The sequence below is a fragment of the Drosophila sulfurigaster genome, chromosome X (genome assembly GCF_023558435.1).
Source record: "Drosophila sulfurigaster albostrigata strain 15112-1811.04 chromosome X, ASM2355843v2, whole genome shotgun sequence".
In the NCBI taxonomy this organism is placed as follows: Eukaryota; Metazoa; Arthropoda; class Insecta; order Diptera; family Drosophilidae; genus Drosophila; species Drosophila sulfurigaster.
In genome coordinates this window covers 31,911,226-31,938,742 of record NC_084885.1, presented here as the reverse complement: position 1 = coordinate 31,938,742, position 27,517 = coordinate 31,911,226, and the positions used below count along the sequence as shown (strand labels likewise).

Genomic DNA, 27,517 nt, shown 5'->3' with positions numbered 1-27,517 from the left:
TTATATAAATATACCAAATTATTATACCAAAAAAAATACTAAATTATAACAAACTATATATTGATATACAAAATACTATTATTAAAAATATGCGAGTATAATATACAGACAAAATACTATTTAAAATATACCAACTTAGTATATAGAAAAAATAGAAATTATACCAAACAAATCTCGATATTCTTATAGATTCAAAAAATAGTGTAGCATACAAAATATGCGAGCATAATATACCTAACAAATACATAAATATTGAAGTGAATATACCAAAAAATACTAAAATATACCAAACTTTTTCTCGATATACCTTTACATTAAAAAATACTATAGCATTGAAAATATGCGAGTGTAATATTCTGAAAAATTACTCAAATATACTAAACTAATATAAAAATACTAAATTATACCAAACTTTATGTCGATATACCAATACATTACAAAATACTATGGCATACAAAATATGCGAGTTTATTATACCGAACAAATGCTAAAATATACCAAACTATCTATTAATATACTAGGTATACATTTAAAATATACCATAATATTCAAAATATATGAAATTGCTACCAAAACAATTACGATCTAACCTTACATCGTTAAAAACTTGTAATTTTTGTATCTGATGAATATTTAGTATTTCCTCTTTCGATTTACAATGTTTGTAAAGTTACAGGGTATTTGCCTAGTCCATATTAGAATCGCGTTTGTCTGTCTTGTTGCCTTGTTGCAAAATGCAATTAGGCTAACGATGCAACACAATTTTGTGTTTAACTACTACAACGATTCAGTTGGCTAAAGGATTTTACAGCTACAGGATCAGCATTCAAATGTCAGCGAGGGGCGCTTCAAGCAAACTATTTGAGGCACGACTTCTCCATGGTCTTTCCAAATGAAATACTTTCATTGGATAACTCGAACTCTCTCGTTGGTCACTTAAAATGTAGCTCGTCTTTCCCTTTGCTCAGACTTAGACTCTTAATTGTTTTGGGTTCATATCGATTTAATATTCTATATCCTTGCATAGAGCAGCCCTCCGTTCTTGATTTAGCAGTAGAAGGTGTCAATGCTGTGCTATTTCACACTTGAATTTATCAATTTCTTGCAAATTTACTATCTGCTTTTGCATTGTGCCGGAAATGTCGAACAAATGATGCGCTCTTGCACACTTGCTCAAACTCAAAACTTGGTTTGCTGCCGCCTTAATTGAAATTAATATTCAACTAAATTATGAATTATTGCCTCCGTTATGCAATCAAATTAATACATTAGCAGTCACATTAAGTTGCAAGCAAAGCGAGTCGACTCGACTAGAAGAGCTCTCGACTACAATCAAAATGAAAAGTTTCTGACAGTCGATATTCTCTCCGACACGACAAAATGAAGCGGAGCAGGAAGTGAAAGAATAGCTCGACATTTACAACTCGTACAACATGTTGGAATGTTTATAATGTACGACAATTGCGTGTATATCGTATATCATAATTAACAGCAGTCGCTACCCTGTAATTGCGCACATACTTCAAAGGGGTAGCATGGAGAGAATAACAAGTTGAACAACTATAGCCTGCTTTATATTTTTAGTGTTTTTGTAGTATATTTATTTGGTATATTTTTAGAATGTGGTAACTCACAGTATATATTAGAATTTTTGCGGTATACTCATTTGGTATACTTTTAGAAAGAGGTATATCGCAGTAGATATCAGTATTTTTACGGTATATATTTGTTTGGTATATTTTTAGAAAGTCGTATCTTATAGTATACATTAGTATTTTTACGGTATATTAATTTGGTATATTTATAGAAAGATTTATCTCACAGTATATACAAGTATTTTCAGTATATTAATTTGGTATATTTTACAATATGGTATCTACCAGGCGAATCCACTCTACTGCAGGTTTCTTGCCTGTTTTTAATAGGTATCTGGCCCGTCGCAGAGTTGCTCGTTACAGCTGTCAAGTGATTAACAAATAGATATTAATGTTGAAACGCATTTTAATCGTGGTCCAGCGTTTAACGTAATATAAATCGTCAATAGTTAATTTATATTATACATTCAAAAGCCTAAAAGTGAGCTTAAATGACCGATACCCTGTAAAGCAACAACTAAGAAGTAAAAAAGCTACAGCCGACCGTTAAATACACGCTACCGATTTTGAATAAAAGCAAAACAATGCGGTATGATTCTTAAAATATACCACAAAAATACTAAAAACATACTATTCTTGGTATATAGAAATAGTATTACATTCCAAATATACTATAGAGTACAACATATACTAGACTGTCAGCCAATGCAGCTAAGACCCGATACCCATTTTCAATAAAACCATATTCTTAAAATATACCAAAAATATACCTTAAAATACTAAAAACGTTCCGAAAGCTTTATGTCAACCAAAGCAATCAAGACCCGATAACCGCTACAAATTTTCAATAAAACCATATTAAAAAAAGATACCAAAATCTATATTTGGTAAATTAAAATATAATAACATTCAAAATATACCATCGTATAGTAAAATATACCAGATTGTCAACCAAAGCAATTAAGAACCATATAAATAATAATACCATAACATATATTTGGTATATTAAAATAGTATTACATTCAAAATATACCATTGAGCATCTGTCAGCAAAAGCAACTAAAACATTTAATGAGATTCCGCTCAAATTGGATAAATGAAATATAAAGTAAATAAATAAATAATAGTATCTCAATTATAAATGATGACATGTGCCCATTGACGCATGTTGTTCTTAATTCTAAGCTACAGAACAGCTGTTTATACATTTCATCCAAATGTTTTGTTTGATCAAGCAAGTTGAATTGAATTTGTATTTGTTTAAAACCAAAGTCAAGCTGGCTGGAGATCAATACCAAAATAATGAAAGGTTAAAGAAGCGAGTTAAAGTCAAATAAATTCGAAAACGATTAAAGAGCAATAAATTTGATTGGAATCAATAGAAGTAGAGAGACAGCTGTGTAAATTTGAATATTCGAATGGACAAATAGAAAAATTCGCTATAAAATCGACAGTTGAAGCTGCTGAATTTGCCACAGCTCATCAAGCATCGCAATGAGAATCTCAACTTCAGTCTCAATCACAATTTGTTGCATCGCATTCGTTGCATTTTGCCTGATCGATGGCAGCAATGCGGTAAAGTGCACGACAGAGCAAGAGGCTATGGCAGAGGATGCTCCGGAGAGAGAAGACTGCACCGATTGCTCTGTGGAAGCCAATGCTGAGCAGTCAGATTGCACAACAACAACCACAACGACAACGACAACAACCTCATCAACCACAACAACAACGACAACAACTCCGGCAACAATGACAACGACAACAACAACAGCGGCTACAACAGCGAACAACAATTCGTCAGCAGCTGAATTGCAGCGGCTGAGGAATCAACTGAGGAACAGAAGACGCTTGGCACGTCTGAGAAATGCCAGAAGAAGACATCAGGCTACGAGGCGCAGGGCGGCGAATAATCGTAGAGCCGCCTTAATGGGCAACAGAAGGCGCAACAGAGGTTAAAGCACAGGCTATTTATCGACTATCATTTCTTAAATAAAATTGTGGAAACACGAAAAACGTCCCATACCAGAAAATACAGAATTAACTTCCTTCTTTAAGAACTAATTTTATATGGTCTAAAACGGATGCAGCCTAATTAGGTCGTATAACTCAGGTGTATTGTATTCTTTTGTATATGGGTAATTCCAAAACGGAATTTGTCCCGTGCGAGACTCTTTACATTGAAAATAACATAAACTGAAACAATTTTGAAAATAAGAAAAGTTTATTTTTATAGCTCTAGATAAGTACTTTAATTAGAGCTAAGAATGGTTTTGGAATTTTTTTTTCTGTTTTGTTTTCTGATGTGATAATTGCAAAAATTAACCGATTCGTACGCAAAACCAAAAAAATGAACGAAATTATATATTTTATCGGAAAACAGATCAAGTTCCTAAAATCAATTTTAGCTCTAAATATAGTGCTTATCTAGAGCTTTAAGAATAACATTCACTTATTTTTAAAATTGTTTCAGTTTATGTTATTTTCACTGCAGTGAACTGTAAAAGTCTCGCACGGGACAAAATTTCGCCATGGAATTACCCATATGTATATTGTGAAATATCCAATATAGTATTTAATATTGCGAAATATAACAAATATAACATTTGGTATATTTTGCGAAATACCAAATATAGCATCTGTCATGTTTGAGTATTGCTGCGATATATATTTTCATTAAGTTTAATAGTTAATAACACACACAAATACTTATTATACACAGATACTTATTGTACTTTTCGGTATATTTTACGAAATAACATATTTAGTATTTAAGTATTGTAGCGGTATACGTGGTATATTTTATCGTTAACACTTTTTGCATTGTGACTTAGAAATAAAAGTACAGCAAAACGAAAAGTGCTAACGATAAAATATACCAAATATAGCATTTGGTATTTAAATATTGCTGCAGTGTATTTGGTATATTTTATCGTTAAGACTTTGCAATTTCTTTTCTTGCATTTCACAGTCACAATACGAAGAGTGTTAATGATAAAATATACTAAAATATAGCATTTGGTATCTAAGTATTGTTGCGGTATATTCGGTGTATATTATGGTGAATACTATTCGAGTACACTCGTAGCTTTCTTACTTGTTTTACTTATTGAATTAATTAATTTAAACTAGCTAGAAAACTAGAAATATTCAAATTGTTCAGCTTTAGCTTATATAACTAATTCTGTGGCAAGTAAGTAAAGGAAAATATTACGTATACGCATGCCAGCTAGTGCAGTTAATCGCTCATTATCGAGTGTTCTTATTGTTTATTGATTCATCTTTCGTTTCTTGGTTTTTTTCCTTTGCTGTTCCGTAATCTTAAAGCCGTAATTTGATGCACTTTAAAGATTTAGTGAAAACTTTTCAAAGTATGGAAGAAAAAATTACCTTTGAATAACTGTATGAAATAGTAGTTATCTTCAAAGGGAAAATGATCTTTGAATAAGTATAAAAAATAGTCATTATCTCAGTGTAAGATTTTATTACAGGATATTTGAGTGTTCGTTGCTGGTTGCACAAAAATGTTGTTGATAAGGCCAAACTGTCGCGAGTTAAAGGCATATTACACATACGCCGCATAGGCTACCGACTTCCGCCAACAACGCGCGGCGGCGGTTTCAATTTTATAACGTAAATCCAATTAACTGGCTTTACACACACACACACACTCACTCACACACACACACACGCGTACACACACACACAGCCACAGCAGAGGTGTTAATCGACGTCATTTTGATGTAAAACGAACGATGAGAACGTTGATATTGTATATTTTATGACCGCATATGTGATGCGTAATTAACAGCAGCAACAACAACGTGAACAACAATTGGCAGCCAGGTTAATGAGCCATCATTGATTATGCATATGAGTTGTGGTGTGCGTACAACGTCTCTCTCTCTGTGTGTGTGTGTGAGGTAAAGAGTTGGAGTCGTGGCTTCACACATCAATTTAAATGTTACATATGCTAATGAAATCAACCAAAATTATGAGCAATTATGAATAGCTTAATGGGCTTACCAATGTGCCACAGGCTCTACACACACACACACACACACGCACATTCTATAAACTTTACACTCGACGAAAAAAACAGTTTGGCAGAAACTCAATTAAAATTATGCAATTAGAATACAATCAACACACAGTCAATAGTTTGTTGCTTTGCCATCAGCAAACCATAATTTTAACTTTAATTTATGACATCCGCGAATTTTTAATAACAAATTATAAGAAAGTTTTGTAGAAATTGTTTAAGGAATAATTTTATATTGCAAAAAAGGCTGCTTATTGCGAGCTTTAGTTGCTTTAAGTGACCATCTGGTTTCTTTTGTACTCTATCGTATTGATATACTTGTAGAAATTATTAAATATGTCAAAAAAACGCTCCTTTTTAGCGTTTTTTAGTTGCTTTGGTTGCCAGTTTGGTATATTTTGTATTTTATGGTATATTTTGCATGTGATAGCATGTTTTGATATACCTTTGGTATATTCTAGTATATATATCGTATGGAATAATATATGTTGATATTCAAGAAATAACCTACGGTATAATTTAGTATGTACATATATGGTATATTTTGGGTGTAATAGTATCTTTTAATTTTTTTATTTGAGCAATAGAATTCTTAGAGCATTCTTAATAATCATTTATTTTAACGATTTATAAAATATAATTTAGATTCTATTTTCACAAAAGTCAGCTTTTAGTTACGCAAATTTGAGTTTACCGATTTTGTTAATAGTTTTCCTAATGTTTTTTTTTTGTAAGTTTGTTGGCAATTAATAAACAACAACTTGAATTCAACACTTCATTCAGACAGTCTTGCATGTAAATTATTGTTTATTAATCTTCAACCTAAATGATTATTAAGAATTCTCACTTGACTAACAACATTTTAGCGACAAGATTGCTCAAATATAGAAAATCTTCGAAGTCGTTTAACTAACAACAACTTGTCTGTTGAAATTCGTGTAAATTTCTTGCAGAGTTCATTGGCAATCGAAGCCTACTCTTATGCATTTTTGGCGAGTGTAGAGAACTCAGTCCGTCTGTCTGTCCATCCGTCTGTCCATCCGTCTGTCTGTCTGTCTGTTTTAGTCTGTGTGTGTGTCTGTCTTAAAGCCAAGGCTTTTGTTTAAAGTCAAGAACGAGGAGAGCAGAGCAAGACAGGCCAAGCATGGCATGGCAGGCAGGCAAAAAACGCAGCCAGGTGTAAATTACAAACTTGTAAGATTTTTGCTGGCATTTCCTGCCTCCAGCCTACAACAGCCAGCTGGAGTGTGCTGCTTCCCTTCCCTTCCCCCCAGCTTCAACACCTGGCAAACTGAGCTTCCACTTCGTTGGCTGTCGCCAGAGCTGAAGACATTGCTCAACAGTGTAACAACCAAAAGCGAGTGAGAGAATGAGAGAGAGTTTTTGCGGGGAGGGGGAAAGCGTAGCGTAATGCCAACAATTACGCAGCTGAATATTTTATGAGCCGAGCAGATTAATATGAATATTTTATTATCATTTTAGATTCCGTATTTCTTTTTTGTGTCTCGAGAGCAGCAGCAAGCTCTCAGTTTTGAGTCTCAGTTTAGTCTTTCCATCTTTTGCTCAAAGCCCAAGCCCAAGCCCAAACGCAAAGCCGAAAGCCAAAGTCAGAGAACACATTTTGGCCAAGCCAAAAAAGCATGGCCGAAAAATATGCTTTATATGACTTTTCGTTTTCCTTCTTGCCTTGGCTACATGCATTTTGTAAACCAATTATTAACAGCATTTAAGCTTGTTTTAAATGTGTGAATTTTTCTTACACTTTTTTTCTCTTTCTATTTGCAGTGTTTGAAAGTGAAAACAACTTTGAGTGGTAAGTGAAGCGCATTTTGTTTCATACATTTGTTTTAAGTTCTACAAGTTAATCGCGAATTTTTCGTCGAAACTTCAACAACAATTTTGACTTCTAGAGTATACAGAATTCGTTGAGCTAAAGAGCGAAAAGGTTTACGAGCTGCCCGCAGCTTTTTTGCACCTCTTGCAAGAGTGGAAAATGCTTTTTGCCACTGGCCAAAAAACTCACAAAAAAAACAAGAAGAAGCGGGGAGAAAATGTGGTGAGAAACGGAATTTATGACCACGAGCCTTCAAAGGGCCAACGAAACTCTCTCTCTCACTCTCTTTCTCTTTTTGGGTGAGCTCTAAATGTTTTGCGCCAGCGTTACGCCTGTCCCAGACATGCCAAAATAAAAACTGTAAGCCAAAACAAATTGTAGGCAGAAGTCAGAGAGGGAAAACTGAGAACTCAGAACTCAGAACTGAGGCTTGGCTTGGCTTAGTCAAAGGCAAAGGCAAAGGCAAATAAAGCAAAATTTTTCATTTGTTGCGTTGAAAATTTCATGTGCTGCGAGTGTGGCAATTACAGCGCCACTAAAAACAAATTAGTGGCAACGGGGAAGAGCGAGGGAGGGAGGAAGTGGCAATCGTCAGGTGTAGAGGAAACTATGTGTAATAGTCGCGTAATATCGTCGTCATCATCTTAGCCGGGCACCCCAATAAATTCCGCCAATAAATGCGCTGGCAAATGCCACGCCCCCAGTCAGTTACCTAACGCCCATGCCGAGTGAAGAGCGCGCCTCGCACTCAAGGTCCGACACCCGCTGATTTATGCAGCACCATAAAAAAGCGTGCTGCAAATTCAAAGTGAAGTTGCAGACTGCTCAGATAGAGAACACGGTGGAGTAGGAACAGCGAGGAGTAGAGAAGTGGGTAGTCGGGTGGGTAGTCGAGTGGGGGAGTAGGGGGTGGACTACACCCTAGCCCCAAGATACCTCAAAGTCGAGAACAAGGAGGAGTAGGAACAGGGAGGAGTAGAGAAGTGGGTAGTCGAGTTGGGGGTAGTGGGTAGGGGGTGAACTACACCCTAGGCCCAAGACGCCTCAAAGTCATGCTCTGCTTTTGGCTTTCGCCTGCAATTCTTGCAATTGCCAGCAGGGAGAAGCTTAACGTGTTTGCAGCAGGCGGCGCTTACGACGCGACGCGATGCGATGCGAACCTGTCAAATTGCATTGCAGGCAGTGCCACGCAACGAGTTGGCAGCCCTGTCTACAGTGCTGGCAACTGTTGTGCAAAACAGAACTAGTTCCAGGCAGCTGTAATGTTAAGATCAGTTTATATGCTGTTTGGAATGATTATCTAATTTGAAATGGAGGCGATTGTAAATACTTGTTCTTCTAAAAATCGGTCCTTTTTTCATTTTATTACAATAAAGTGAATATTATCATTATCATATTAAAATTATATAAAAAATAAACAAATGCTAGGGATACGGTTTAATTTACTTCAATTTCATTGGATTATTTGTTAAATTGCTATTAAATTCTGCTGTTAACATTAGATCAAAGTTTTTTAATTGTTAGCATGCTGTTAATGGTAACACTTCTTATAATATACAAACATAATTTTAGTATTTTATTAGGAGTAGTCACGAACAGTCGAGTCGTCAACAACAAATTATCTTTGATTAGTTCGCAATTTTTCTTAATTTCGTTTATTATATAGTATTTTGTTGTTAGTAGTTAGTATATTTTTAGTATAATTTAATATTTTGTTATTAGTATTTTATTTTATTAGTAGTAGTTAATATTATATTTTGTTACTAGTGGTTAGTATTTTTTATGAGTGGTTTGTGTTTGATTTATAGCAGTTGGTATTTTATTAGTATAATACTGTAATAGTATTTATTTAATGCTTTGTGATTGCTTATGCTGCATCCCTGGCAGTAAGTCACGTACGTTTCAATCGAGTCGGTAACAATAAATTGTATTCGATTAGTCATCAACATTTCTTAATTAGTTTATTAAAAACTATTTTATTAGTAGTAGTTCATATTTTATTATTAGTAGCATTTTATCAGAAGAAGTTAGTTTTTTATTAGTATTCTATGGGTATTATTTGATATTTTCAGTATTTTTTATTAGTAGTTAGTATTTAATGAGCACTATTCAGTATTTTTTAGTATTTTCTTATTAGTAGTTAGTACTTGAATACTATAAAACAAATGTAGTAGACTTTTTTCGAGTTTTGTGATTGCTTATGCTGCAGCCCTGGCAGCAAGTCACGTATCTTTCAATCGAGTCGTCTCTGGAGTCGGCTGCGTTATGAGGCACTTTTTGGTTATACTCTTGGCCTTTTGTTGCACTCATTATGTCCGACTGCCTGCTGGGCTGTTGTTGTTGTTGCTCATCTGGCAATCTGGCAATGCAACAGGCAACAGGCATCTCTCAGTCCCTCACCTCTCTCACTCACTGACCCGTTGTCTCTCGTACTTATTCTGTGCAGGTTTTGTGCGATTTTTCCGACCACATGCCTGGCTGCACTTCAATCAAAATCAAATATTACAAGCTATGCACTGCACCTGCTTCCCTCCGCTCTCCTCTTCTCTCCTCTCCTCCCCCATCGCACCTCGTGCACAACACTCATACTGCATTTCTGCAGCAGTTGAGTTATGACCGAGCTCAGCACAGTGTCTACAGTCTCTCTTTCTCTCTCTCAGCTCCCATATGGCGGCAGGCATCAGCGCAGCCCTCGACACCAGGCACACATCCTGCCATACACTTGACGAAACTACAAAACAAAACACTATTGATTCAGATTAAGAGATTCTTAACCTTAGCTATGGTTTCTTATCTTCAAATTAGATTGATAGTTAGCTATCCATATAAATTTACAGTTAAGTTAAAGATTTCGTTTTTGTTTCAGATTGCTCAAATTTCCTTTAATATTCGAGATTCTTAACTTAAGTCTACGTTTCTCATCTTTGAGTTAAAGTGTTAGCTAGTTATCATCCATATAAACTTATAGTTCAGTTAAAGATTTCGTTTTCGTTAAATCCTTAATATTTTCATGCTAACATTAAAAGCAAGATTCACATTGCTAATATTTCATGATATATTTCTAAGATTCTTAATTTTAGCCTTGATTTCTTATCTCCAAGTTGAAAGTGTTAGTTAGCTCTCTTCCACATATATAAATATATAGTTCAGTTAAAGATTTCGTTTTCGATAAATCCTTTATATATCTTTGCAACATTCAGATTGCTTAAATCTCATTTCATATTCGCGATTCTTAACTTTAGCCGTAGTTTGTTACCTTCAAGATGAAAGTGTAAGTTAGCTATCCTCCACATAAATTTATAGTTCAGTTAAAGATTTTGTGTTCCATAAATCTTTAATATTTTTTTATGCGACATTAAAATTTCATTTTATATTTGAGATTCCTATCCTTAGTTGGTTTATTATCTTTAAGTTGCTAACGATTTTGGGTTTCATAAATCCTTGATATAATTCATTTTATATTTAAAATTCTTAACATTAGGTTTGGGTTCTTATGCTCAAGTTAAAGTTGTAGTTAGTTATCTTCTACATAACTTTACTCTTCACTTAAAGATCTCGTTTTCGATAAATTTCCAATATTATCACGCAACATTCAGTTACTTAAATTTCATTTTATATTCGAGATTCTTCGCTTTAGGATTGGTTTATTATCTATAATTAAAGGGGCAGCTATTCATCCTACACATAAATTTCAGTTAAAGATTTCGCTTTCGATAAATAAAGGCACAGCAGTAATTGAAAAAATATTGAATTTTTCTTATAATTAAGAAGCTCACTTTGAAGTTTAAAAAATACTTGTATAATTGAATTGTTAGTAAGTAATATCCGCAATTTCTATTGCTTTATTTTCTTAAGTGCTGAAAGTTTCTTTCAGTGTAGCCATATGCATTTGCAGTTCTTATTGGCTTTTGTTGTGCTTCGATGGCTGCAACTGGGTTTTGGCTTTGGCTTTGGCTTTCTGAATCTGGATTGTACTCAGCTCTGAGTCCTGAGTCCAAAGTCCAGAGTGAGAGTAAGAGCCTGAGTCAGAGTCAGAGTCAGAGTCGGAGTCTGGGTTTGGGTCTGGCTTGATTACGCACGTTTATTACTGGTTGCGGCTTCGATTGCCAGTTGGCAGTTCTTCTGGCCTCAGTCAGGGTTAACGGAATCCGGATTCTCGATTCAGATTCTGATTCATCTGCTGCTGCTGCTGCTGCTGCTGTGGGGGGCCGATGCTCATCAATATGCGACGTGTGAGCTGCAAATGTACAACATGATTACTTGCAAATCACGTGATTGTGATTGGGATTATTGTACAGACTGCTCTCTCTCTCTCTCTCTCTCTCTCTATCTGCACACATTCGAATACTTGCACTGTAGGCGTCGTGTTTTATTGTTGGCTTCTCTACATGTTGCTGTTGCTGTTGGCAAAGGAGATCCAACAACAATTGTCGGACATGCTCAAAAATGCATGCGAGTTAATATTTCTTTTCGTTTTCGCATTGTCTCTTTTGTTCCATTATTGTTGTGCGTGTGTGCACACACACACACACACACTCACACACACACGTGTGTGGCATTCGTTCAATTCAAGTAATTAAAAGTTACCCAAGGAGCGGAGAGGCATATCTTTTTGGCCAGCTTCCGGATTACTTGGATTATAATAATGCACAATTCAAATGCATACTCAGAATGCCAAAATTACATACTGTGCTTTTCACAGTTTTTCATTAAAATTCCAGTAAAGTAATCTTCGAATTTGAATCACAGTCGATATTTAAGTATACAAATTGAGAGCGTGAACTGCTAACTTGTAATTTTAAATTGAACTCAACAAGTTGGTAGCTCACGTTCTCAATTTGTATTCCTAAAAGAAAGTATTAAATATTCACTGTAGATATTTAGTATTTTTTTTTTAGTATATAAATTAAGAGCGTGCAACTTGCTTACTCGTAATTTGTGCTGCCAACTTGTAATTTTAAATTGAACTCAACAAGTTGGCAGCACACGCACTCAATTTGTATTCTTAAAAGGAAATACTAAATATTCACAGTCGATCTTTAGTATTTTCCATTTTTTTAGTATATAAATTAAGAGCATGCAACTTGCTTACTCGTAATTTGTGCTGCCAACTCGTAGTTTTAAATCGAAAGCAACAAGTTGGCAGCGCTCGTTGCGCAAATGGCAGCTCACATTTGAAAGTTTTCAATGTGTTGTGTGGCCTTCAATTGTCGACGACACAAAATGCATTTTTCTAATATTTATTTCTAATTAAAATTTTTTTCAACTGTTGACCAAACGTCGACGTCGACGTTAACTTCGCTCGTTCATTGTTCCATGAATATTAATTTGGTTTTTACGGGCCGCAACAATGCAAACTAAAACCTGAATTACAACTAAATATTTATAACTCATTTTGTTCGACACACGCACTTACGCACACATCTGCCTCATATACTATATATATATGTATGCTTAAATTGAAGTGCAGCAAGTGAGTGTCATAGGCTGCGAGATACTCAATTACTATTTGTTTAAATGAATTAAGTATGATTGACGAAGAGATACAGAAGAAACTTCATTGCTAAGTAAAACAATTTGGAAATAATTTAAGAATTACTTTTGTGTATTTCTCAAGTTTTGAGTATGTATTCAAAGCTAAGATCGGATGTCGAAAACTTCAACAAATTATATTTGAATAGTCACCATTTTGTGTATTATTATTATAAATTATTATGACTGTTTGTGACGTCGTTAGACGATATTTAAAATCAATTTTGTTGGTGAAAACAACTACAAATTATAGCTGGGTAGACACGCAGAGTATATAGTATATAGTTTTAGTATTTTCAATTTTAATTAGTATTTTATTATTTATATTTAGTATTTTATTATTTATATTTTGTATTCTATTAGTATATTAGTTGTATTATGAAGTATTTCTGAATATTAGTTAGCAGTGTATTATACAAAATTTACAGCATTTTTTAGTATTTATAATATTAATTAGTATTTTATTATTTATATTTAGTATCTCAATAGTATATTATTTGTTACACATGGTATGTTTGAATTTTATTTAGTATTTTATCAGTATTTTTAGTATTTCTAATATTAATTGGTATTTTATTATTTACCTTTAGTATTTTATTAGTATATTATTAGTTTAAGCTAATTTTTTAATTTATTATGTAAGTATTTTTAATATTAATTAATATTTTATCATTTATTTTTAGTATTTTAATAGTATTTTTTGTGCTACTTAGTATTTTTAATCTTTTGTAGTATTTTATAAGTATTTTTTAGTATTTCTAATATTAATTTGTATTTTATGATTTACATTTAGTATTTTATTAGTATATTATTAGTTTCAGCTAAATTTTTTCATTTATTATGTATTTTTAATATTAATTAACATTTTATCATTTATATTTAGTATTTTAATAGTAATATTTGTTTCACATTGTATTTTGAATCTTTTTTTTTAGTATTTTATAAGTATTTTTTAGTATTTCTAATATTAATTACCATTTATGATTTACATTTAGTATTTTATTAGAATATTACTGATGTATTAAATGGTTTTTATTATAACTTATTTATTACTTGACATTCTTCTCTGGTCTGCTTAAAGTGTCTTTGTCTGTTGCGTATCGTCTCACATAGTCAGCATACGCTTTTTGCAGCACATCATAATAGAAAAAGTGCAGACACACACACACACACACACACATGCAAGCAATCGCACAAATGCCGACAGTTTTTGGCATAAAATATACAAATGGATATTTTGGTCTGTTGTTGTTGTTGTTGCTGCTGCTGTTGATGTTGCTGTTGTTGCGTCGCGTGAAAATACACAAAATTAACTTGTATTTAAAATTTAATTAAAACTTTTGCTGTTATTTACATATCCCGTGTGAATGTGTGTGTGTGTGAGTGTGCGTGTCTGTGTCTGTGTCTGTGTGTGTTTGCTGTTTTGTGCCCTTTGCCTTGTGTGCGCTGCAAAGTAGGCAACACTTTTTGTGCTCGACCCTCACAACTTTCGCTGCTGCTGCTGCTGCTTGCACAGAGGGGTGTAGTGAGGGGCGTGGCAGTGCAGAGAGTGACACACACACGCACTGGGCATTAAATTAAATCATATTGTATAACAGCGACGTACGTATGTGTGTGTGTTTAATTGAAATTGCGCGCACAATTTTTGGTTTATTGCATCAACAAAACAAGAAAAAAAAAAATAAATAAACGAACACTGTACAAAACTGCGACGTTAAAGCCGGAGAATGATGATGACCGGATTAAAAGAGAGGAGAGAAACGGAGCAGGAAGGCAAACACGATTGGCCAACGACTAGCCGAGCATTTGGGACAACAACAGCAACAGGAGCAACAACAGCAACAACAGCAACAACAGCAACAGGAGCAGGGCAACGGGCCATTGAGGCTATCGGGCATGGTTAAGTGGTTGTTGCGGTTTTGGGCGTTTAGCATAATTAGTCCTTTTGACCGCGTTTTTGTGAAATGCGGTTAAAGCTTGCAACTTATCCCTCCAAAAATGCAATTCGACCTAAACCTCACATTGAATTCAGCACCCGAAAAATTATCATCAGCAGCCACAACGCAACGCAGCAACAACAACATCAACAACATCAACAACAACAACAATACTAAATGCAAATCCAAATCGCTGGGCAAAACATTCAATTTGCAGATCCAAATGTTGTTTTGCAGATCCAACACTTTTGCGGTGCAACACTAAACCAGCTTCTAGTTGACTTTCGCTTCCCAAAAAGATCCACGAGGTTCATAAACGACGTTAAACAACAGTTTAGATGATTCGAATTTCAGTTGTTGGTGGATAAGAATTGTTGCGATGATTGTTTAGCAGAAGTGGCAAGAGTTTAAATTGCACATTTTAATAAAATGTAGTCTACATCATTAAAGAGATCTATTGAATATCAGTCAATAAATTTAATTTAGTTTGTAGATTGTAAACGTTTTTTAAGAAATACTTTTGTAGAGCAAAAAAACGCCTACGCTGAAGTATAATTTGAATTTAGTTCAATATCGATATACCAAATATACATATATATCCTTTGGAATGCTTTTAGTATTTTTGAGGTATATTTTTTTTTTTTTGGAATGTTTTAGTATTTTTGAGGTATATTTTCGGCGAATGTGTTCAGTATATTTTTAGTATATTTTCGGCATACTTTGGAAATATTGCCTTATTGAAAATAAAATATTTGCAGTATTTTTTAGGTATATTTTTTTTGGAATGTTTATAGAATATGCTTTTATTGAAAATGAGTAGTGAGTGGATATCGGTATTAGTTGCTTTGTCTGGCATATTATGGTATATTATGTACCCTATATATGTATAATGTAGCCCAATATACCAAATACAGCCTTCGGAATATTTCTTAGTATTTTTAAGGTACATTTTGGTATAATTTAAAGAATATGGTATCGAAAACGGAATATTTTTTGGTAGTATTTTTATATATTTATTTATATTTTTATATATTTATTTGTATATTTTTTGGTATTTTAGCTATATTTTGGTATATTTTTAGAATATGATTTGATTGAAAATGTGTAGCGGGTATCTCACTGTCTAGCAAACTCAATTACTACCCAAGATACTTCATTCCCCGCGAGAATATTCCTGAAAAGTAGATTTGATATTTTTTTTTATTTAAAGATTTCGTTGTTAAATTGCTTTCATATCAAATACAACTTTCAGTATATGTAAGGTATATTTTTAGAATATGATAAATCGCAGTCGAGCAAACTCGATTATATATCATTAAAGATTAGATAAGAATAAATAAGGAATCGTATCACTTTTATTCTCTTGAGTTTTTAAAGATATTGATGTAAATGAAATGGGGTATAATTAATGGCTAGAGAATTGATGCACACTCGTTGGTCTTAGCCTGTTCCCATTGTGCTCTATGGCTAATAAGCAGTCGCGAGGTTCGACACTCAAACGCCATTCCAAGTGTCATGCAACGCTGCTGTGTGGCGCCACCATTCAGTGGCAAACTTTGGGGCAAACCACTCGACTGACCAAAGCAGACGTCGCGACGTCGTCGTCGTCGTCGAGCGAAATTTCAATTTATGGTAAATTAATTTGTAATTAATTTTTCGTGCTGGGTTGGAACGAAACGAAACGGAATGGAACACAGAACGGAACAGAGCAGAGCGTAATGTATTTGTATTAGCATATTATAGAATGTCGAGTTGAACTCGGTATTTTTTTGGATTCGCAATTTTGGATTTGCTTTTGCGTTTTGCGTTTGAGTTTCTGTGTTTGTTTTTATTTCTATTTTACGCTAGTTTAGTTTCAATTGCGTCCAATTAAACATGCGGTTCCCCATTTCCGATTGTGATTCCTCCTCCACCTCCTCCTCCTCCTCCTCGATCCAACAATCCATCCATCCATCCATCCCCCCGCAAAAACTCTTTACTTCTTTTCCAGTTTTTGCCCAGTTACCGCTTTTGCACAGTTGAGTGAGCTGCGTGTTGGACGCGTTTTGTATTTTTCGGAAATTGAAATTGCATATTTAAATAGGGCAACTGTGGCACTCTCTCTCGCTCTCTCTCTCTTTTTCTGTGTGTGACACCCTCTCTCTCTCTCTCGCTCTCACTTAGACTCGCTTTAAGCTCGTTCTAAAATAAAACAGGAAATAACTGCTTGTTATTCGGACTGGTTACAGTTAGTGAAGTGCCACTTGGGCTACGCTTCCCTGACTCGCGCCACTCCTCTCATAATTATACCCTGCAACTGACTGGCAAGCAAAGGGTATGCCATGCGCATAGTTTCGAATTCCCAATAAGAGAGAGAGCGAAAGAAACGTTGCAGGATATGCGAACGTCTGATTGCTGCACTTGTTTGTGTTAAGCTTATTGCGGGAAACGCTGTTATGTCCTTGTTTCCTGATTAGTTGCACGCATTTCAAATTCCATTTGACTCCTGGATTCTGTGATTAGCAAACCGGATATTGAGTGCGGCTTACTCCTTCACTTTTTCCGTCTGTGTAGGCTGCACAAAAAAATATAACCACTCTTAAAGCTGTATAACCAAATCGAATTATGTTAGCTAAAAAAATGAATTCTGAATTCAATCTGAATGTTCCACTCTTCAAAACAGTTTAATTGCAAAACAAAATCAAAAAAAAAAAACACTGTAGAACCAAATCGAAATAAGATATTGTTAGCTAAAAAGTGAATTCTTAATTTTATCAGGATAATTATTGAACTCTTGTGAAACAATTTACTATGCTTACTATTTGGAAGAGACGTAAATTCCTTTGTACAAATAAAAAACCCTTTAAAGTACAACCAAATCGAATTATGATATTGTTAGCTAAACAAATGAATTCTGAATTCAACTCTTGTGAAACAATTTAATATGCTTACCTTTTGGAAGAGACGTGAATTACATTTTACCCCAAAAAAATTAAAGAGATTGATTGAATTTGTTTAATTTCATTTGTATTTTTATTTTTATTTGTATTTGTATTTTTGTATTTGTTATTGTTGTTTTTCTTTTGTCACATAATACTTTTTGTTTTCTGAATTCTGCTTTTCCGCTGTGTCGTGTTTTCTTTTCATTCTGCTGCATTTCGATTCGCTTTTTTTTATGGTAAAATAATAGAGAGACGCATCTATAATCGTTTGTTGTATGAGTTGTTGTTGTTGTTGTTATCATTGTAATTTGTTTGCTTTTCTTGCATATTGTATAGTTTTGTATAGTTGGTTTTTTTTTTTGAGTACTTCGCATTCGCATATGTATTTTTGTTTGTTTATTAGTATATATCTATATGTTCAGTATTATATAATCGTATGTATATATAGTATATTTCGTAGTACTCGTAAATTTATATATATATATTCTTTTTTTTTTCGTGTTTTCTGTTTGTTTTTCTCGCTTATATGGCAACACAATAGTAACTTACAGTCGTGTGGAAATTGCGTTTTCTTTTATACAAATAGACAATTTTTTCTACTACTCCCTAATTGTGTTAATGTGGTGAGGGGAGTGGAGGGGATTCAAGGGAGGGGGGAGGTGGGGAAACACGTTTCAAGAAACGATAATAATTGCACGAATACGAATGCTTAGCTGGCGCCGATAACGATAACGATAACGATAACTAAATAACATATGTTACAAACGCAAAAGCTAATCTAAGCGCACAAATTTCTCTCTCTCTTTCTCTTTCTCTCTCGGTTACTTGTCCACTGTCCAGCACGGTTTCGCAATTGATTCACTTACACATGTACATATACATATATATTTATCTATATAGAGTTCTCTCGATATATGACTATCGATTACAAAAAAAAAAAAAAAAAAAATCAATTATGATTTCGTTTTGTTTGCGTCCTACTTAAGATAAGCCTAAAACTGTAGTTTTTTCATTGTAACGCGCTAATCTAGAATTCAGTTTTAGTGTTAGTTTACTATCGATACTTTGACGATAGTTTCGATTTTTCTTTTTTTTTTTTTAGCTTCGCTTTGCTGTGTGTATACTCATGAGTTCCGACTATGTAGGCTATAATGCTATATGGGGGCTTTGAGTGTTGTGTACTTCCTAGCGTTAATATACATACACAATATGCATTTATATATATATTTTTTTATTTATATATATTTCAACTAATTAGCTCTCTCTATATTTATATAGTACTCTCGACTCCAATCGATGTGGTCGATATTTAATGGTATTCTATTCTATTTTTCTTTTTTTTCATTTTCTTTCTGATATTTTATCGTACTTTTTGTGTTCTCAACTGTTTGTCAACTCTTTGCTGCATTGCTTTAGTAGTTTCTTCTGCATTTCTTCTCCCATTTTCCGGCATCGTACCCTTGCAGAATAAATTCTTCTTCTATTCTATTTTGGATGGAAAATCGTATATTATAAAACGGAATTTGACGTTGAATTCTTTTCATCTGCAAGGGTGTTTGAGCTTCGGCTTGCCAAAGACACTGTTAATGCTCTCTCTTGTTTTCACATATATCTATTTAGTTTTACTTTTTACTTTGTATATACGTTAGTTTATAGATATCTGGTGTATATTTTATATGAATATTTGTTTTGATTTCTTTTTTTTTCGTTATTTTTTTTTTAGCTTGGTTAAATTTTCTTTGCTATTTTCTCTGTTTTGCTTTTTCCTATATATATGTATATACTATATATGCTTTATGTTTTTGTTTTTCTTTAGTTATTGTCCACCCATCCAGTTTACGGAAATTCTTATATCGTTTCTTGTCGTCGTCATGCTTTTGGGCATACCCTTGCAGAGAATCTAGTTTGCACAATCTTTTTGTCTAGGAATTAAGCTAATTGAATTCTTTTGCTGCTGTAAGAGTATTAAAGCTTCGACTTGCAGTCGAAGTTTTGGGGCTTTTATTTTGTTTTTATTCGTGGTGTGTGGCAATAAATTGTGCAAAAAATTAAAACTATTTATTTATAAATACAACAATAATGGGGCATAATCAATAATTGCCCATAAATAAAATTGAACAAAACTGGAAAATTGAAAGCAATTAATAGGCAAATTTCGCAGCTTGCAATGTTTGTTTGTGTGTGTGTGTGTGTGTATAAATTAATATTAGGCCCGAAAATATTTATATTGCGTAAATATGATAAGGCAGCAATTAATTTATGGCAATAGTAGCAGACAGAGTTAAACGGGGGGCGATTCACTCACCCCCTCCTCACTAGCTACCAGACTACTCCACAACTCACCACAGACAGAACACTGCGCTGAAAAGTATGCAACACAAATTTTTCGGGCGTCAAATTAAATTTTGTGTCATGTGTGAGTGTTTGCGAGTGTGTGTGTGTGAATGATTGTGTATGCGTTTGTATGAATGTGTGTTTTACTTATGTTTTAGGCTCTTGTGTTAGCTATTTTTCTGTTCGTTTTTTTTTAGTTTAATTTTGTTTTTTTTCGTCTGTATACATTTTTGGGGTTTTGTGGCTTTTAATGTGTTTCTTCGTTTTTATAAGCCTTTCTGTTTTGTATAGATACCCTGTAAATACCCTTGCAGAGCGATACATTACATAACTAAAGTCCAAACATGCAAAATTATAAAAGTTATTTAAATCAAATTAAAGACAGCGTTTTTTTTTTATATGTTTTAGGAACGATTTGTATTGATATTTCTAGCATTTATTCCTAGATTAATATGCAAGGGTATTCTCAAGCTTTGCTTTTTCAAAATTATTCGCTACAATTTTACCATATTTTTGAGAGTTTCTTGTTGTTGTTGTTGTTGTTGGTGTTTTTGCAGTTGTTATTGTTGCTGTGTGTTGCATTTGTGTAGGAGAAGGAATGCTGCTGCAAGCCAAACGAATCCTGAGCTCGTTTCAAAAACGTTAATATCAAATTTGAATGCGGCATCAAAAATGCGAAATGCGTTGCCAGCCTCTATTGCAGTTGCAGTTGTTGTTGTTGTTGTTGTTGTTATCGTTATTGTTGGTGCGCTTCGTTGTTCCTGTTTTTGTTGTTGTTCTTGTTGAAGTTGTTCTTGTTGTTGTTGTGGTTGTCAACGTATCAGCATTCCCGTATCGGGTGACCAGCGATTCGCTCGATAGTACATGTCCTTGTACATCGAAGGACACGCATTTTGATTCTGTTGTGGATTAAAGATTAAAGCAGCTCGCATTTAAGTCAACATCAATATTTATTAATTCAAAGTTGCAGCTAATATTAAATGAGTTATCGTCAATTTGAATGAACTTAATTGCAAATGTGATTTATGTTCACATGGATTCAAGCAAAGCTGTGGACGAAGTAGAAGAGTATTATAACTTGGTGCCTTCATAAAAGGGAGGCATCTTAATCAGCATTAACAGCCGAGACCATTTAGCAACGTCCGTCTGTCTGTCTGTCCGTCCGTCAGTATAAACACCTAGATCTCAGAGACTATAAGAGATAGAACTATAATTCTTTTTCTATGGCAGTTGTTATGTTTTGACGCTGATCAAATTTTGTTTCAAATTTTTGCCACGCCCACTTCCAACCCAGCAAATTCACAAAAATTGAATAACAAGTGTAGTTTAAAAGCTAGAGTCGGGATTTTTGGTACATACAATAATAACTACTCGTATAGTAGTTATGATTTTTGAAAATCTGATTGAGATCGAAAAATTGGGGAAGTTATTTAAGAAATATTTTTGTATAAGGCTTAGTTGCTTTGGCTGACACTCTAGTATATTACGTACTCTATGGTAAATTTGAAATGTAGTACTTCATAGATGTACCAAAAATAACATTCGGCATATTTTCAGTATTTTTGCGGTATGTTAGTGTGGTATATTTCAAGATTAATACCCCATTGTTTTGCTTTTATACCAAATATGGACTTTAGTATGTGTACAGTATTTTGTGGTATATTAATTTGGTATATTTCAAAAATAATACCGCATTGTACTGCTTTTATATGGCTTTTGGTATATCATGTAGTATATTTTATGATATAATATATATTTGTTTTCTTTCATACAAAATATGACCTTCGGTATATTTAAAGATTAATATCGCAGTGTTTTGTTTTTATACCAAATATGACCTTCAGTATAACTGAGTTTTTGTTGCAGTATTTTAATTTGGTATATTTTATGAAAAATTTATAGCGAATATAGATTTCTTATTTATTTAAATTGAGGTTTACTCACCTTGTGACGCTTAAAATCTATGTTCGTCCTTACGGTTCTATGGTGTAAACTTTGCACGGGACGCGCATTATTACCTAATGGAGCTTTCGGTGTACTCTCGGAGCCTTGCATCAGTCGTCGGAGTTGATATAACTGCGAAAATTAAAAAGAAAATTATTTTCAACATATTTCTTGTGATTCAAAATATGATAAATATTTACAGAGAGATTTTTCTATATCGAAATTTATGTTGCAAGAGGCTTCATTAGTTTTTCAATTTTGATATTTTGTAATTTGTTTGATTAAGCCATTGTTTGCGATTAAGTTGTATTATTGACACAAGAGCCCTGCTTTGTTTTACTGATTGTTTTTTTTTTGTTGTGCGATTTAACAAATTGTAAATATTTCATTTGATTTGCTGCATTATTATTATTTTTTTGGTTTTTGTTTTTGCTTGCTTTTTTGTTTTGTGTTTTTTCGCTTCTAGTTACAGAATTGTTGTTATCCGTGGCGGCACTTAATGCGAATATGCAAATTGATTAAACTAACCAAATATTGTTTTTTAATTATGCGCAGAGTAGCGCATTGACCGCGACTGAACCGCGCTCCAACCGGTTGCCCAATTGATGAGAAATTTTATAATTGCATTTGCAACACACACACACACACACACACACACAAAGAGTGCAAAAAAAGAGTAGAATAATATGTATATATAAAAAAAAAAGACTTCCCTAATTGCAATTGCAAAACGCAAATGCATTTCATTATTTGCGGTCGCTTGTGAAATCAATGAAACATCGCCTCCCTTCTGTCCCACAGCTCTTAGCATTGCTTACCTCTTGTTTCGTGATATAGATGGGTTTATTAACTATGATCCAGACGGTGCTCTCCCAGCAGCCCGGATGCGTGGTGGATCCCTCGTACGTGATGTAATGATCCGTATTCGGCAGCAGCGATCGCACCGATATGTGGCGAATGGGCGTCGAGAAGCCTACGAAAAACGAGAGAACACAAAATATAACACTTTGTTAATCATCAAGTATCTACTCATCAAGCATGCCCCTTAGTGACAAATTACAGGGTATGCAAATCAAACAAAGTTCAAAGTGCAGCCAGCCAGAGTTCGATGCAGTTCTAAAGGTGCCTTTGCCTTTGCCACATAAAAAATAAGAAATATGAATGCAAAACGTCTGCGAGTCGACAGACCTAATGAATAATTCAGACTAGACTCGGCAGGAGTGAAAAAAGGGGGCGAACCCGGGACTCGATGGGAGAGAGGAGGACGACGCCTTCTAGTTGGTCACTTGAACGTCGCCGGAGCTCCTCGACTTCATTCATACAAATCATTATGCCAAGCCGGAAATGAAGCGCCTCGCGGTTTATGAGGCGGCGGAAAAACGCGAACGGAATGCACAGCAATGCCCAAAGAAAGAGACAGAAAGAGTGAGAGAGGAAGAGAGAGAATTCCTCATTCGAACAAAAAAAGGTGGTAATAGAAAATAGTATTTGCATCAGAATTGCTCGTTGGCAAATACGTGCACTAAATTGTACACTCTGCTTAAATATCGATAATTGAAGTGTGCGTTTTATAATCTAGACAGTTATCGGGTCGATCGATGAGTTAATCGATAACTGTATAATCGATAATAGGGTGTTTCAAAATAGTTAACAGTACAAAGCAGCAAAAAAGTAACGCAAATAGTTTCATTAATTAATCGATACCATTGTCGATAAATTATCGATAACAGTGTCGCGAAAGATATCAAAGTAATGAATAGTTTAACTATTGAAATGGTTAATCGATGACAATCGATAATTATTTATAATCTAGACATTTATCGATACAGTATCGTGAATGTTATTTATGTAACGAATAGTATAATTGAACTATTGAAATTGTAAATTGATGGCAATTTCGATAAGAGGATGTTTGAAATTAGTTTGCAGCGAAAAAGTCAAGCATACAGTTGTATTAATTGATCGATAACATTGTCGATAAATGTATAATACTGATTTATCGATGATAGTGTGGTTTTAATGTTAATAATAGATTCTATTTGAAAACCATAAGCAGTCTTGAATAAGCAACAATCAGTAGATAGTTGTCAAAAATTATCGATAACTTAACATCGATAAATGTAAATCAGTGATTTAGCGTTACTAGTATTCTACATGATATTGAAAGTAAAAACTAATAAATAGCTGAAGTAAAAAGATATTTGTATTGATTTATCGATAACTTAAAATCGTTAAATTTATACCGGTGACTTATCCAAGGTAACAAATAGCTGAAGCAAACAACTGCAACTGCTTCATCGATAACATAATCAATAAATATATAAGTCTGATTGATCTTTATGGAATCATCGTTTTGGAAAGTGCATTCAATATTCGTGGTGCACATTTAAGAGCCGCTCTTTGTTGCATTCGTGTTCTCGTTGAAGCTGTTTAACTTTGAAGTTGTTTTGCTTGTTGGTTTCGCAGAAATTGGCCGCATATTTTCTTCAGTCGCGGAACGTTTTAGGGGGAGAAGTGAAGGCTAAACCGCAACCGCGAGGCAAAGCTTGTCCGGTGCTTATTTCTTTTCTTTTTTTTTTTCCTTTTTTTGTGCACGGGTCTACATAAAGTTGTACGACCTGTAAAAAGGCTATTAAACTGAAACCGCCGACAGAGAACCAGAAATAGAGACAGAGAGCGAGAGAGGGAGGGAGAGGTGGGGGCAAAAAGGGAATTATTAAGTGTCGGTTTAGTGTAATTCGAGGTTTCATTTTCGTCACTTTGCGCCACGGCGCCAATTTCGCGGCAACCGCTGTCGAGCAATTTTTATGGCTCACTTTGCGAGACGGTGGCACACATAATTATGTTGCTGCTGCTGTTGCTGTTGCTTCTGTTGTTGCTGTTGCAATTGTTGCAGTCACTGTTGTTGCTCCGCAATGACATCATAAAAGTGCTGCTGGCTGGCCGCAACGCAGCGGCAACGAAAGCAACGTGGCTGTTGCAACATTTCCGGTACATTTTGCGTAGCGGAAATGATGTTGCCCCAACCAATTGCAGCGAAGCCCCAGCAGCGAAAGAATTCATTGAACTCCGATGTTGCTAGAGATGGTAAACAGCATTAGAGATGATCGATATGTGATCGAAGTGAACGATACACAGCTGCACATTTAAATAAGTTAGATACTTGTGTAACAATCTTAAGGGTGACCATGCTTAACACCTTAATTCATTTGTGTGCTAAAATATCTAAAGAGCGAGAGCTGATTTCTTAATTATCTGCTCATTGAAGTAGGTTAGATAGTTGTATAACAAACTTTAGTGTGACCAGGCTTAGCACCTTAATTCATTTGTGTGCTAAAATATCTAAATAGCGAGAGCTGATTTCTTAATTATCTTCTCATTGAAGTAGGTTTGATAGTTGTATACCGAAATTAACTGTGACCATGCTTAATTCGTTTGGATGGGATACAAAATCTACCAAACTTAAGTGTGACCATGCTCAACACCTTAATTTGTTAGTATAGGAAACAAAATATACCGAACTTAGCTTGCTTAGCACCTAAATTCGTTTCTGGAATACCTTGAAAGTATTCATATTCAAGAGAAATGTTTAAAATTGACACTAAAACTATTGTAAGTTATTTAAGAAATACTTTTGTATGAGCAGAACTTAGTTGCTTTGACTGACAATCTAGTATATTTTGCACTCTATGGTATAAATGCATTACTACATCAATATACCAAATATAGCATTTGGTATATTGTGTATTTTATGGTATATTTTGAATGTCTCGCTATTTCAATATTCCAATTATAGTCTTTATATGTTCGGTATTTGCGGTATATTCATTTGGTATATTTTAAGAATAATACCGCACTTATTTGCTTTTATTCGATATGGATAGCTACAAGACTGTAGCTTTCTTACTTGCCTTGAATGTATATCGAGGTATATCGAGATATAGTTTAGTGTATTTCTGGTATTTTTGTGGTATATTGATTTGGTATATTTTGAAATTAATACGGCTTACTATGTCAATATATAAAATATAAAGTTTGGTATATTTATAGTATTTTTGCGGTATATTAATTCGGTATATTTTGATATTGATAGCCCACTTCATGAAATAAGAGACTAAAACTATATTTGATTTAGAGTTCAACTGATGAAGTACTTTCTTTTTAATTTATGAATACTTATTATAGCTAAAGAACCCTTTTTTTATGTCATGTTTTGCAATCTTGTCCCGGACAATAAGTATATTAATATGTAGCACACTCACCTCGATAGAGCACCTTATTGAATGTGCTCGTTATGATGCGCAGCTCTGGATTGGGCGTCTCGCCAATTTGCACCATCAACGAGAGGCCGACAATGCCCTGGGATTTGTGTTGCGCCTCGGACATGTTGTGATACAGCTCCTTGTTGAAGCCATAGATTTGTATCTGCGGGTTGAGAAAGAGAGTGAGAGAGAGAGTGAGGGAATGAGAATAGATGGAAATAGTATAAAGAGTGTGTTCATCACTCATCACTCGGCGAGAATAAGAGCAAAAGTACGCACCTCGCCGGGAAAACTATAGCCCTGAATGTAGTGCTCGGAGCCGCGACTGTTGTCGGTGCCGTAGTGTATGTAAATCTCTTCGAATTGATAGCGATAGGCGAGCGGACCGCCGGATATGTTAACGTGCTGCTTTGTGTCCTTGTCGACGCGAAAGACGAGTGATTGACCAGTGTTGTGCAGTGTGCCGGAAACCTGTTGACAACGACAACGACAACGACAACGAGAAAAATGACAACGATTGAGAGACAACTCCATACAGAAATGTGTGCTTGCTGGCTCAACTCTCACTTACCTTGTGCTTATCAATATGCAGCGGTCGCAGGTACGGATCGAAGAGCAGCTTATCGGGCACCACATCAATGGGCGACTGGCGTCGTCCTTTGTTGCACATGTTCCACTGCGGATTGATGAGTCCCCAGAAGCTTGGACCTGCAAAATCAAATACGTTACGTGTGTGTACGCAAATGTCGCTGGCGTTTGTATTAACAATGTATGTTGGCTCGACTTCTAGATACTCTATTAACAAACTATACTTTTTCCTCAATCTCTATGATATAAGCAATTTAAATTGAACAAATCTGAGCAAGGGATAATCGAAAATGAACGTTTAAGAAATTAGAATTTGTTCACCGCTTCCCCAGGGTAGTGGAAAGCAGCGATGAATTCAGCAGTCCATGAGCGATGCTTGTCAATCGTTCGTCCTATTTCAGTTCGAGTTGAAATGGAAAACGTGTCCTAGTCACCTCTCAAATGTAAACAGCGACGGGAGGCAAGGCGAGGTTTGGGTTCGCGAGTCGCCAATTCAAATACCAAATGAAATTTCATAAGCTTCTCGTCGAC

At 34.6% G+C, this 27,517-nt stretch overlaps 2 protein-coding genes across 2 annotated transcripts in view; both read right to left on the bottom strand.

Moving 5' to 3' along the window:
* The window catches only part of LOC133849020 (RING-box protein 1-like), a 123,237-nt gene that overhangs the window by 15,936 nt on the left and 79,784 nt on the right, over positions 1–27,517 (bottom strand). The window lies entirely within an intron of this gene.
* The window catches only part of LOC133848391 (carbonic anhydrase-related protein 10), a 33,074-nt gene continuing 25,951 nt past the window's right edge, over positions 20,395–27,517 (bottom strand). The window contains exons 3-8 of the mRNA XM_062283938.1: positions 26,970–27,106; positions 26,678–26,869; positions 26,399–26,561; positions 22,955–23,109; positions 22,137–22,268; positions 20,395–21,091 (exon numbers count right to left, since the gene is read on the bottom strand). Of these exons, the coding sequence (XP_062139922.1) occupies positions 21,005–21,091; positions 22,137–22,268; positions 22,955–23,109; positions 26,399–26,561; positions 26,678–26,869; positions 26,970–27,106 (866 nt within the window). The 3' untranslated portion in view covers positions 20,395–21,004. The remainder of the gene's footprint in view (positions 21,092–22,136; positions 22,269–22,954; positions 23,110–26,398; positions 26,562–26,677; positions 26,870–26,969; positions 27,107–27,517) is intronic.